This window comes from Solanum verrucosum, unplaced genomic scaffold (assembly GCF_900185275.1).
Source record: "Solanum verrucosum unplaced genomic scaffold, falcon-dt-bn FXZP01000011.1, whole genome shotgun sequence".
Lineage (NCBI taxonomy): Eukaryota > Viridiplantae > Streptophyta > Magnoliopsida > Solanales > Solanaceae > Solanum > Solanum verrucosum.
The window spans coordinates 1,257,622-1,272,593 of NW_026020058.1; the positions used below are offsets into that span (position 1 = coordinate 1,257,622).

General features: G+C 36.4%; 1 protein-coding gene across 1 annotated transcript; it reads right to left on the reverse strand.

Annotated features, from left to right (window-relative positions):
- Positions 1-277: 277 nt before the first annotated feature.
- LOC125823226 (uncharacterized) lies at positions 278-2,096 on the reverse strand. Its single transcript, XM_049502627.1, has 3 exons — positions 858-2,096; positions 697-768; positions 278-621 (listed from the first exon to the last, which is right to left on the reverse strand). The coding sequence occupies exons 1-3, from the start codon at positions 1,995-1,997 to the stop codon at positions 616-618; spliced, it is 1,218 nt and encodes a 405-aa protein (XP_049358584.1). The 5' UTR covers positions 1,998-2,096; the 3' UTR covers positions 278-615.
- Between the last annotated feature and the right edge of the window lie 12,876 nt (positions 2,097-14,972).

Consider the following 14,972-nt stretch of genomic DNA (forward strand, 5'->3'; position numbering starts at 1 on the left):
ACTTTTAAGGTTGAAAGTATCATTCCTGAACCTTAAAAAAATCCAAAACCCACAACAAAAATTCATTCAGAATACCAAATCAAGCTATTCTTTGACAAACTATTTTGATCGAATTAAGATCATGTATCAGCCACCCGTAAGAATATTTGCATAATTTTCATCCTGAAAGGGAAAAGGAATAAAGGACACTATCCTTGCATCCAGACAAATGGCCTTCCACAACAATATATATTCATTCTGTCTTTTAGAATAAAGGCAAACAAGAAGTGGACAATTGAAGTATAAACAGCATAGGGATATGAAAAGAGAATTTCCAATAATTTGTTAGAAAGCCATATTTACATCTGCAACTATGGATATGAAATCAAAGAACTAAACTTCAGCTTTCTTTATCATAAAAAAATTAAAAACTAAACTTCAGCAGCTATTTCTGAAACCTAATGAAAAACTAGTGCTGGGAAAAAAAGGTTTATTCTTCCTTTTCATGTTTCTTTTACAGATAAGAACTGATTATACCTCCAAATGCAATCATAAAATTTGGAAGCCATCACCTTCAAACTTCCACAAAAAGCAAAGGACATTCGAAGGACAACCACCACCTTTGAAGGATTGCTTTTAACCCTGCAAGGAAAATCAGGTTGTTACAAACATAGTGAGAATACAAGAGATGTAATTTTATTGAACAGTGAACTATACCTTTGGAACATTTTCACAAACTTTATACAAATCGGGAGTTATTGAAGCTAGCCATAAACCAGGGAAGAGCGTCTGCAAAGAAGAAGTAAGAAAACAAATTCAGGTCATTCCATAACCACAAGGCAAAATAGACGGCAGAGAAAGTGATGATAAATTCTCACATCAAGTTGTTTCTGAACAGTCTTTACTCTCTTCTTAGGTTTTCTTGTAGCCTTTGATCCAGTCATAGCATATATATCTTCATCAATCTCTTCTCTGGAGAGGGCTATCGAAAACCTAGGCCTTTTTTCCTTTTTCGGAGGGTTGGATTCATTATTTTCTGGCTTGTTCACATTCATGTGAGGCGATTGAGATTTGTTCTCCTGTAGCACCGATCCACTGGCTCGAAATGGACCTCCATTCACATTCAATGATTTTTGTACAGCCTTTCTGGGTCTCAGATTCCACGTCTTTGGTGCTGTATCTTCAGCAGCTTCCTCGTCTGCAGTAACCTCTTGAGATTCATCACCCTTTTGCTCTTCATGGACTTCCTCGGCCTTGTTTTTCCGAGGGATTTTGAGCAAGATTTTCGATCTACCTTCTTTATTCCCAGCCGCATCCACCTCTACTACTTTATGCTTCTTATCTGATTTCTCACAGATCCCTTTCTTCGTACTTTCAGGTGCTGAAATTCGTGAATGCCTACGATACTCAACAACACTTCTGTCCTTGTCCGATTCAGGAATAGATTCACAGTGCATTGGAGACTGACGCGGCAGCACAGACTCCCTCATCGGAGACTGACGTGGAGGCACGGAATCACGCATGGAAAACTGGCGAAACGCCGTAATGGATTCAGACGTCGGAGACTGGCGAGCCGCAGCAACAAATTCAGACTTCGGAGACCGTCGGGATGCCGCCGCAACAGAATCATGCATCGGAGACCGGCGAGATGCCACAACAGAATCACTCATCGGAGACCGGCGAGACGCCACAACAGAATCACGCATCGGAGACCGGTGATTCGCCACAACCAAATCACGCATCGGAGAGGATGATTCGCGCATGGGAGACTGACGAAACCCCGGAATAGGCTCTCGCATGGGAGACTGACGCGCCGCCATGGATTCACGCATTGGAGAGTGAGATTGTGATTGACGCTGCGGCGAATGATGGCGCGACGGGGAAGATGAATCTGAAGAAAGCTTATTTGATCGGCCGCGCTGGTGATTGTTTGAGTGCTGATTCTTCTTCCATTTCAAGTATGGTAAATCAAAGTTGTGAAGTGGGTTACTAGACTTTGCTGGAACTGTAGAAGTCATAGTACAAACAAGAATATCCAAATCTTTTCTTCAAATCAAACAGAAGAGAACAATAAATAAGCAAGTATATCAAGGCGATTGAGTCCAAAAAAATCTCATTGTGACTGAAATCTAAACATATAAAGCAAGATTGAGTTGTTTTGAATTGCTGAAAAGGTATCTGGGGAAGAGAAAACTTTGAAAGAAACCCTAGACAGAAAGAGAGAGAGGCAATGGATGGCTTGAACAAGTGAAAAAGCAAAGTGTATAGAGGAAGACAGTTTATTTGATTACTATCCTGAATCCGGAGATGCACATGGGAGACTTGACACACTTTTTTTCTATTGCCCATTATAACCCTACTGCCCCCACACCCCCAATTAATCACAAATACCCCTTTTTAGATCATCAATTTGTTTTATTAATCACCATGTGTTTTGACCATAATATTTGGAAAATATATTTTACTTTTTTAAAATTGTGATTTATACTCATAAATTCTAAAAACTATCAAAACTAATTATAATTTTTATATTACAGAGCAAGATAGAATAACAAGATTCATGACTTCTGCAACAAGTTGGATCATGAATCTTTGTTGCAATAATAACAAGTATTGTATATGACACTGGAGCAATGTGGTAGTTCGGAGTTAGTCCAACCATTCCATACATAGTGAAGTAGATGAAACACATGACTTTGTTATCCTGAGTCGGTTGTTCGTCATTTTCTTTAATAATCATATCATCACTTTCATATTTGTCACACCACTTCATTTTTTACAATTGTTAAAGATGTGACGGATATTATTTTTTTTATAAAAAAAATAAAGTAAAGGAAAAATAGTTTATTTTTATTTTTTGAATTGCCACTTGGAATTGAGTTTTTTAGGTGTTCCGAGTCACCTGGTAATTCCAAATTTAAAAGGAAAATATTCTTCTTCTCTTTTTAGTCTATGAAACTAAGATTGAGTAAGGAATTCTATTGACCGGAGGGAAGGTGTGAGGCACCCCGAGTCTCGTGGTTCTAGCACGGTCACTTTATTAACTTATGTTTGGCTAAAAATAATTTTTTGGATAAAAAAATCGTGTTTGATGCTAATCTTTGTTTTAAAAATAAAATGATTGGCCTAGGAGCGTAACCGCACAGAAGACCCTTTTAGGAAAAATACACCAAGAATCGTAACCGAACACATGGTAATATTTAATAAATTTATTTTTTAAAAAAAAAATTAAAAATTAATGAATCAAATTTTATTCAATAATGATACACAAAGTTTAATGAATAAATGAACTTGTTGCAACATATAGACATGAAAATGATTATTTTTTTTTGCAAATTGCTAATTAACGACTTTTAAAATATATATATACATATATATATATATATTAAGTATCACTACTTGACAATCACAACAAAAGAAAAAAAGTATATTTTAAAAAAAAAATAGAACAATGACTATGCCCCTTTTAAAATAAGTAGTGATATACTAAATTCTTTTTTTTTTATTTTTATATATTGATATGATTTCAGCAATGACCACTTTGGTAAAGTTTTCAGTTTTAAACAAAATGGTCATATGCTCTCTTTTGAAAGAAAATTGCAGAATATAGTCAATTTTATCTAATAGTTAAATTACTAACCAAAAGTAGCCGGTTTTGTATTTTGTTTCAATAACCATTTTTCATATATGTATTATAAAAACATAATTTATGAAATGATGAGATTTACATCTTTTGCAAAAATGACCAGATTTACATATTTTGTAAAAATGACCAGATTTATATTTTTTTGCAAAAAATGACCAGTTTTGTGTTCTGTTTTTGCAAAAAACAACCTAATTTTTTTCTTTTTCTTAAAATGACCAGAAACTAAAAAAAAAAGACGTTGAGATTGTTATTTTTTTTCTTTGGCAAAGCATGAGTTATGTATCAACTTCATAATGATAAAAATAGATTAACACCTAGTTTAATAATAGAACACAAATATATAATAACAACAAAACATAATTTAACTAATTTCAATAAAGTTATGTATCAACTTTAATGATAAAGATAGAATTAACACCTAGTTTAATAATAAAACACAAATATACGGATAGTAACGAAGCATAATCATATTAAGTATCATAACATATTTAACTAATTCAAATAAACTAAGCATAATAATTTAATAAAAAATATAAACATGTTTCATTATTTTTTTGAAGTTACATTGCAAATGTAGGGAAATAGATATACCTAAAGAGATGATGAAAAAACAATGATGGAAGCAAAACTTAATTGAACTCCTAAAGACCACCAGCGATGAAATACTTTTTTTTCTTTTAGAAGAGGACTTTTTTTTTCTCTATTCTTATGATTTTTACTCTTCTAATTTTTTGTTCTTGTTCATTTTTGTCCCCTTTGAAATGAAAAAATAATGTGTTTAAATAGGCAGTGAATATTAACACTCATTTTTTTTGAAAACTTAAGACTCAATGCATGCATTAGACTCTTTATCTTCCAAGGTGCCACCCAAGATGGCCAATATAATTTTCTCTTTTTTTTTTCTTTTTATTTTTCCAAGATAATAATTAATTAAAAAGCCTTTTAGATGACCCATTTCTTTTATTCATTAATTGAATAATAGCTAAATTGGTCATCTGAAAATTTAAAATAGACCCAAAATACCCTTTTAGATGACCATTTCTTTTATTCATTAATTGAAGGGAAAATTGAATGAAATAACAAACTATTAATTCAAATTAAATGATATAGCCATAGTTTATTTTAATTGTAATTAGCAGCAAACATCCCTGTTTTTTGCCATATACAATTAGTCATTTTCGGTATAAAATGCGTTTGTGTTTGTATAAAGCGAGAGAAAAGTGTATATACAAATACAAATATATATATTTCGTCCTATACACTTATAATTATATAAATACATATCTTATTATACAAATTACAATGTATAAATAAATTTATAAAAAACTAAACAATTTGTATAAAATTGGATGTTTGTAGCGAATTATACAAATCAAAAGCTCAATAGCAAACATAAAATTTGCTATGGAGCGCAATTATGCAAACTATAGCTATAACATACAAATATGATTTTTATGTTTGCTATATGTGAAAGTTGCTCCTAATTGAATAATAGCTAAATGGGTTATCTGAAAATTTAAAACAGGTCCAAATTTTAGACCCATTTGATCAAGACCCAAAAATCAAAATAAAATCAGATCACTAACACAAAATCCAAACATCTAAACTATTTTGAAGATCAAACACAACAAATAAGGCAGAAAATAAAAATAAAAAATAAAAAATAAAACAAAAATTCAAATAAAATAAAATTCAAGCAAAACTTCAACACGATAAAACTTAAAGAACACTAACAAAAAAATACAAATCCGGCACCAAAACGACTTATAGTGTTTTTTTTAAAAAAAATGTGATAATGACGGATTTGGATAGAGGATGAGAGGGGGGAAAGATTGACATAGATTTTCGGGTGAATGAAGGTCGCCGATTTTTTTTGACGGATTTTGGACATAAAATTTATAACAAAGGATAGACCTTGAAGAGCTCTACACATCTATGTAAAGGGTATAGGATGGGGATGAACGGAACTTCGTAAATCTAAAGAAAAAAGTGAAGATTCATATTTGATTTTTCTTAGATCTACGGAGTTTGGCTCTGGATAAGGATGAATGGTTTGCGGATTTGTGTAGAAAAGGGTCAAAGGAAGAAATGGTAAAATTTTTTGGAGATTTTTCAGGCAAAAAGGGTGGTGGCCGGCAGCTGTGGTGGTCGGCCGGCCGGTGGCAAGTAGAAGCAAAGGGGAAAAGAAAATAAAATCTAATAAAAAAATTTGATTTTTGGAATTTTGTAATTTTTGGTAGGATCCCATAGGAGCCTTTGGATAAAAAATATCATGAATGGTTGAGATTCAATCTTGACCATTTCTATTGGACCGGGTCAAAATTGATTGGGCTGTCAGAATTTGATCTAAATCAATCCAATTCAATCAAAATTGGGTCATTTGGACCAATTAAAAAAAATACAAACAAAGACGAACAACTCAAAATACCAATAAAATATAAGAGAATACATTACTATATATTATAGGAGTAAAATAAACACGTCAAAAATTAGGTGTTCACAGCATGCCCCTCTTTGCTTGGAAACATGAAGAGTTTTCAAGAAAAAAAAGTGAATGAAGTGGCTAATTTTTTATTGTTTCAAACTCCGATGAAGCCATTTTGAAAAAGATGACAGAACCTTGCTTCAGAGGTTGCCTACATATCCTTGGTTAAAAGGAAATCAGGTCAGTGTAGTTCGAGAAACTTTGATAGCCGAAACTATCAGAAATTGTGGTCAAAATATTGCTTCATATTGCTTTCCATCATCTACTGTCTATAGTTACAAAGAAAAGAGCTAGAGAACTATGTCTCTCTATATTATAAGAGTTACAAGATCCCTACTTGATGTTTTTTCTTAGGGTCTTGTCTTGATCTACGAATTGCTCAGTGCGTTATCTCTGAGATTGATCTTCATGCTCTCTTGGCGGCTTGTGAATCATTCTCAGGTGCATGTTTTAACTTGAGTTGGCGGTTGAAACTCAAAATTCAAGATCGCAAAATGAAGAACCCAAAAAGGATGTGTTTCTTTTAAGGAAGAAAAAAAATGAGATTCTTGAACTAGGATGTATAACCCTAGAAAGAAAAGGAGAAATGAGACGTATTGCGCTGAGAGTTTCAAATAAGATGTATTGTCTTTGTGGGTTGACCTAAGATTGGGTGTATCACCCAAAAATGTGAATATGGTGTGTATAACCCATGAATGCTGGTGCGTATTGCCCAAGATATGCATATGGTGCGTATTGCCCATGAATGCTGGTGTGTATTGCCCAGGATATGCATATGGTGTGTATTACCCATGAATAGAGGATTGATACGTCTTGCTTGTGAAAAAGGATTGGTGCGCATTGCACATGAAAGAAGACTAGTGTGTATTGCACATGAATGCAATATCAATGCGTATTGTATGGGATTTGGATTGGTACGTCTTGCTCATGAAAGAAAGGCCGGTACGTTTTGCACGTGAATAAAGGACGAGTGTGTATTTGCATTGAATTCAGATTGGTGCGTATTGCACGGAATTCAGATTGGTGCGTATTGCACATGAATAAAGGACGTGTGCGTATTGCATGGAATTCAGATTGGTGCGTATTGCCCGAAGCTCTCGAATTGAGAGGCAAGAATGCGAATACCATGAGATGAAACAACAAACATGTGAAGACTTTGGAGAACTTCCCTTTTGTGATGTTTCATTTTTGACTTGTAATCCCACATTTTCTTTTGTTCCTGTGTTGAGCAAAAGAAAAAGAAAATTGTCAGTTTAAAGTGGTGGTTGATTTGTAGCCTTGATGCTCCGATGACTAAACCATATTCCTGACCAATTTCTCCGACTCTACTCTAAATCCTTGGTTGAACAACCTTTGAAGCTTCCTCTTTGTCAATTCAAGGGCCTTGATCTTTGGTACTACCAAATATCATGGTGCGACTGATGTCCCAAAGAATAAATTCTCATGTTGAATATTTTTCATGACTTAAAAAGACTATATCGTGTTCCTTTACGAGTTTTCGGTGAAGATCTGAGGTGTTTTTAGTCCTTGCTCGATGGCATGTCAACTCGGATACTCAGCTTTACTTTTTGGGAAACCGCAGTAAGCTTTGCAATCTTTTACCTTATTTTATCAAGAGATTATACCGAAAAGACTAAGAAAAATATCAGACTTAAGAGTGTGAAAGATTTGATCAAGAAACACTATAAACTTAAGGAAGGGCATTCCTTTTTGAAGAAAAATGAGAAAGAGAACTTATCTGGAGACATATGTCGACTTTGAGTGAACCATGACATGCACTTTAGACTTGACCCCTGATCCGTTTGACTTGTCTAGTTCTCAAAATCTGAATCATTATCAATTTAAAACTGATCTATGTATCCTTCATACAGAGGTTTTGAGAAATGGTCACCTTTACATATTTCTTCCAGTTAGTCATTCTCATGATGTGAAATGGTCACACTTCCTTAATAAGATATGGACCTTGCCAATTTGGGGCAAACTTTCCCTTGGCTCTTTCTTGGTGAAGGATAATGCACTTTAAGACCAGTTGACCTACTTCAATGTGTCTTGGGTGCACCTTTTTGTTGTATGCATGAGCCATCCTTTGCTGATACAACTAACCAAACCAAACGGCTGTCAATCGTTTCTCATCTATCAATGTGAGCTGCTCTAGTCGGGTTTTGACCCATTCAGTATCTTCAATTTCAGCCTCGACAATAATTCGAAGAGATGGAATTTCGATGTCCGCTGGTATCACAGCCTCAGTGCCATACACCATCAAATAAGTAGTTGTGCCAATCGAGGTACGCACTACTGTGCGGTATCCCAAAAGTGCAAAAGGTAGCTTCTCATGCCATTGTCTGGTGCCTTGAACCATCCTCCTGAGAATCTTTTTGATAATCTTGTTGGCAGCCTCCACAACTCCGTTGGCTTTTGGTCGGTATGGAGTAGAATTGTGATGCACAATTTTGAACTGCTCACATACTTCTTTCATCAAATTGCTATTAAGGTTTGCATCATTATCTGTTATGATAGCTCTTGGGATACCAAATCGACAAATGATGTTCGAATGGACAAAATCCACGATCGCTTTCTTAGTGACTGCTTTGAAAGTGATCGCCTCCACCCATTTGGTAAAGTAATCGATTGCGACAAAAATGAATCGATGTCCATTAGAAACTTTTGGCTCAATTGGTCCGATGACATCCATTCCCCATGCAACAAAGGGCCAAGGAGCGGCCATAGGGTGCAACTCTGAAGGAGATGAATGAATGAGATCACCATGAATTTCACACTGATGACATTTTTTCACAAAGCGAAAGCAATCCCGTTCCATGGTAAGCCAGTAATATCCTGCTCGGAGTATTTTTTTTCGCTAGGACATATCTATTCATATGTGGTCCACATACCCCAACATGTACTTCATTCATGATCTTCTCGGCTTCTTCAAAATCCACACATCTCATAAGTTTAGATCCGGGGTTTGTTTATATAAAACTTCCACGTTTAAAAAGAAACCACTTGCTAGACGTCTCATAGTTCTTTTTTGGCTTCCATTGGCATGTTCGGGACATTTTCCTATTTGCAAGAAATTCTTGATGTCTAGGTACCACGACTCACCATCTGATTCTGCTTCCATAGTGTTACAATAGCCACGTTGGTCCCGAAGTTGAATCTCCAAGGGAGTAATGCAAGTGTTTCCAGGATATGGAAACATTGAGGCTAAAGTAGCCAAGGCATATGTCAATTCATTATGAAATCTGGGGATGTATCTAAACTCGATGGACCTAAACCTTTTGCTAAGATCTTCCACACATTGTTTGTATGGAAGAAGCTTGAGGTCTCGAGTTTTCCATCCGCCTGGAGCTTGCCAAATAAGCAAATGAGAATTTCCTAACACAATCAATTCTTGCACACCCAAATCTATTTCCATATTTAGACCCATGATGCAAGCTTCATACTCTGTTGTGTTATTTGTATAGAAGAAACGAAGTTGAGCCGTTGTAGGGTAATGCTTCCCTGTGGGCGATATGAGAATTGCCCCAATCCCTGTGCCATTTTTGTTGATTGCTCCATCAAAGTATAATTGCCAGTCCTGATTTTCATTTGGATCCACTTCTTCAATTGAGTTAATCTCTTCATTTGGAAAATAAGTATCCAATGGTTCGTAGTCACCATCGATTGGATTCTATGCCAAGTGGTCTGCCAAATCTTGATCTTTCATTGCAGTTCAAGTGACATATATAATGTCAAATTCAGTGAGCAAGATTTGCCATTTTGCGAGTCTGCCAATTGGCATTGGCTTCTGAAAGATGTACTTCAAAGGATCCATCTTATATATGAGGTAAGTTGTGTAGGACAAAAGGTAATGCCTTAACTTTTGAGCTACCCAAGTTAGGGTGCAACATGTCCTTTCTAAGAAGGTGTACTTGACCTCATAAATAGTGAATTTGTTGCTCAAGTAGTAGATAGCTTGCTCTTTCCTGCCTCTAGAATCATGTTGACCGATAACACACCTAAAGGAATTATCTATCACTGAAATATATAGAAAGAGAGGCCTATCGGGTTCAGACGGGACCAATATGGGAGGGTAGGACAAATACTCCTTGATTTTTTTCAAAAGCTTGTTGACAATCCTCAGTCCATCTGACAGCAACATCTTTTTTCAAAAGTTTGAAAATGGGCTCACAAGTGGTTGTGAGTTGAGCAATAAACCTGCTGATGTAGTTCAACCTCACAAGTAGACTCATGACTTCGGTCTTATTTTTTGGGGGTGACAAATATCGAATGACTTTTATTTTGGAAGGTTCCAATTCGATTTCCCTTCTACAAACAATAAAACCCAGAAGTTTTCCAGATGGAACTCTAAATGAACATTTTGCTGGATTAAGCTTGAGATCATATCTCCGCACTCTTTTAAAGAATTTTCTCAGATCTTACGCATGGTCAACTTGTGTTTTAGTCTTGATGATTACGCCATCGACATATACTTCAATTTATTTATGCATCATATCATGAAACATGGTGGTCATAGCCCTCATGTAAGTTGCCCCAGCATTTTAAAGACCAAATGGCATGACCCTGTAGCAATAAGTCCCCCATGGAGTGGTGAAATCAGTTTTCTCAGCGTCCTCTTCATCCATCAAGATTTGATGATACCCCGCATAACAATCCACAAAAGATTGAATTTCGTGTTTGGCACAATTATCAACTAGAATGTGGATATTGGGCAAGGGAAATTTGTCTTTTGGACTAGCTTTGTTCAAATCCCGATAGTCAACACATACTCTTGTCTTTCCATCCTTTTTAGGCACAGGAACAACATTTGCCAACCAAGTAGTGCAACGAATGGTTTGGATGACATTTGCATTTAGTTGTTTCATGATTTCTTCCTTGATTTTTTCCCTCACGTCCGGTTTGAATTTTCTTCTTTTCTATTGGACGAGTGGAAAATCAGGATGAGTAGGCAACTTATGGACCACTAAATCAACACTCAAACCTGGAATGTCATCATAGGACCAAGCAAACACATCTTTGTATTAAAAAAAAAGTTGTATTATGGCATCCCTAATTTCCTTCTTGACATGAAAAGTTATTTTTATTTCTTTGAATTCCTCATTACTTCCCAAATTGATTGCCTTGGTTTCCCTAAGATTAGGCTTAGGTTTGTGCTCAAACTATTCCAATTCCCTATTAATTTCCCTGAAAGCCTCTTCTTCATCATATTCAACCTCTTGACTTGGTGATTCAAGAATAAACAACTTTTTGAGATTTGGGAGTGAATTATGCATGCATATCATGTTATCAAAGCTGACATTTACAAAACTGAAAAATGGAGAATAAGAATTAGGGGAGGGGAACAGACAAAATTTTACTACGAAACTGGAATTTTATTTCATTGAAATTAAAAAAGGATAGAAGGGTTGACATTAATACAAAACACTTTCAAATTTTCAGATCACAACCCTGACAAAAACAAAATACAAAAGAGTAGCAAAACAAACTACCAAGACTCCTTCCTTATGGGGAAATGAGTGGCTTCCCAATTGTTAGCTCAACACCTGATCCCACGAGCTGCACATCGGCATGACTTGTACCTTCACCAACTTGGACCATGTTTACTTCACAAAACAACTGACTGAGATCTTGAATAACTTCTTCAATGTCTTCATGAGTAAATGAAGCTTCCATTTCTGGACCCTGAGGCTTGATAAAGGAATGAGAAATATGGGGAATCGGTTGTGGCAGTGCCCAATCAGTGCTTTTGTGGTTCTTAGCCTTATCTCCATTTCTCTTGCTTTGTTTGTATCCGAGGCTAGTGGTGCCTTGGTTTCCTAAAAGAGTAATGGGATCCACAATTCCTTGAGAACATAGTCCCAAAACTTTACTAGGCTGATAACCATATTTGAGCATCGTCATTGCTACCATTGAAGAGAAAGAAGAGAGACATGGTTGGATGATGAGGTCTCCTTCTTTAAAGCGATCAACTGATACAGCCTCAAAAGACTGGTAAACAACGGAATTGATGAGTCCATAATTTGGACTCATTTAGGGCTTGATTTTAATAGAATCAGTGTCCTTAAATGTTCATTTTGTCTCAATAACTGATGTAAATACTTGAATTTCTGACATTTGAACTTAGGGACAAAGCATGGACAGTTTGGAGCAAAAAGGAACAAGGCAGCTGAAAGAACGAAGAAGAGAAGGCCTGAAGATCGCCCAAACCATTGGGTGAGTCGCCGAATGGCCATGGTCTCGCCTAAATGTTCTATTATGCCAAGCCTTGGAAGAGATGATCATGTTGGCGATAGAATAGAGCATTCAGCGGTTCGCCGAACATCCATGATACCGCCCAAAGTTACAGAATGCCGGAGCTAAATTCAGGTTAATTTCGATGAGGAGCAGATCCTGTTGGCGTGTCGTCGATCTATTCGTCGAAGGACAATCAAGTCACCAAAGATTGCTGAAGAAGATCTGAACACACGCTGATGAGAGAAATAATATACAAAAGGCGATTCGTGGAAGTGTTTGGTGATCCCAATCTGGATCAACTAAAGTTACAGTAGCTGAACCAAGATAGAGTGAAAAATCAAGGCGAGATAAAGAACAATCGGTGCGTCACCGACCTATAGGCGACATCCGACTAACCTCTCCCAATGGTCTGTAATAGTCACACATTAGACTTATTTAAATTGATTTTTGGAAAGGAGAGTGGATATTCATTCACGTGGGAACAAACCAATTAGAACGAGGATACCACCAAAGGCTCTAGAGAGGGATTTTTATCTTAATATTCTTAGAGAGTTTGTAATCAAGAAGATTTTTAGCTGATTTCTTCATAAAAATTCTCATTTCTGTATTCACTTATGGGAAGAAGAATGGTTGTTAATTTTTCTACTTTTGATATGAGTGGCTAAAACCCTTCTCTTGGGGTTTTGACTATGAAGCCAATTATTGAAGTTTTTCTAAGTGGGTATTGTTGAAATGCAAATAGGGAGGTTAATTTGAAGTGGGTCTGAATTGTTACTGCGTTTTGAAGTTGTTTTGCATATTTAGTGTAATTAATTCCTCGTTGTGAGCTTGCTCGAGAGAGAAGCAGAGAACCAAAGTAGCAATCTTAGCATCCTTAGTAGTGGGTTACCCAGATTTCAGCTTAAAGAGTGAAATCTGAGATCTATCCTTTGTATCCAGCTCGAGAGAGTGGATTTGATGAGGACAAAGGGCAGGGCATCTTTCGATTAGTGATGAAGTTAGAGAGAATTCATCATAGAAAAGGTAATTGTTCGAGATAAAGTTATCTTATATATGGCCCGACCTACGCACAACAAAATAACCTATTGTTAGTATCAACATTCACCCTCTAAAGTAAAATTTGACAATTGGCTGGTCAATTCCCCAAGTTCTACTCTAGTATTTGTTCAATTCGTGTTTATTCGTGAAGTTGGATCAAAATTTGCTAAATATAACCATAACCTTGAAGGCATAACAAGTATAACATTGAAGAAATTGTGTCAAAGTTTCATTTTCAAATTTGAAGGAAAAACTACTCCATCGGGACTCGACCCTAATCCTTGGTTGGGTCATATTACTATTAAATGATCGCTGATGCTTAGTATTGGATGAAGTATCTTTGATAGCATTTATCAAAATGGCGCCGCTGCTGGGGAGTAGCGTTACTTAGAATTCTTTATTTGAAGGTTTGTCACTCTCAAATTTGTTGTCTGTAGTTGAATTGGTTTTGGTTGCGTTGTGTAAGTGTTGGCTGGACCACATAGAAGTGGACATGAGTAAGGAAGAGATGAATGACAATCAAGGAGGTCATCGAGACGGTATAGACGACATTAATAGTGTCTACAACCCGAATCAATCGGGTGGAATAGGTGCAATTTGTATCCCACAAACTGATGGGAATGCGATGTTTGAAGTCACTAGCACAACTCTGCACCTTCTCAAAATGAGAGGACTATATGAAGGACTAGATCACGAAGACCCACACAAGCATGTGAGAAACTTCACAGTGGTGTGCAACCCTTTTTCATTCAAAGTGTGTTGCAAGAGTCAATTTGGCTGCGATTATTCCCTTTGTCTTTAAATGGAGAAGCTAATAAGTGGTTAACTGAGTTACCAAACGATTCCATCACATCATGGGAGGAGTTAGTTGTAGCATTTAACACAAGATTCTTTCCTCCATCAAAGATGATGAAACTTAGAGATGAAATTCAAGGTTTCAAGCGACGGGAGGGGGAACCGCTCCATGAAACATGGGTGAGATTCAAGAAGCTCCTACTTAAATGCCCAACTTATGGGTTGCCAAATGATATGTTACTTCTATATTTATACTGGAACCTCGATTCGGTTAATAAAGGAGTGGATGATCAGTTGGTACGAGGAGGAATAATATTGCAATTGTTTGAAGTAGCCTCATTTCTTCTAGATGACATTACTAGAATAAACCAAGCGTGGTACACCAAAGACGATCAAGTCTCTCCATTTCATTTTAAATTAACACAAGAGCAAATGGACAAAGAGAAAGAGAGGGATAAAAACATCAAGAAGATGTTGACCCAAATGGAAGTTCTATAGGAACACATGAAGGGAACTTATGGAGTGTTCAGAGTTGAGGAGGGTTCATCCTCAAGCTATTCAAAGCCTGGGGAGAATCAAGGTTGGAACTCCATAAGAAGTGAGGAGGGTTTCTACCCACGCTATTTACAGTGAGATGGAAATCAAGGTTGGAACCATCATAAGGAAGTTGAGCAAAGGAGATGCCACCAGGATTTTTTCGAGAAAAATGAGTATTGGAGAAGAGAGGATGAATATGAAGAAAACCACACCCACCTAAGTGAGAGCCCAAAATCAAGGAGAGCTGCAAGTAGTCCC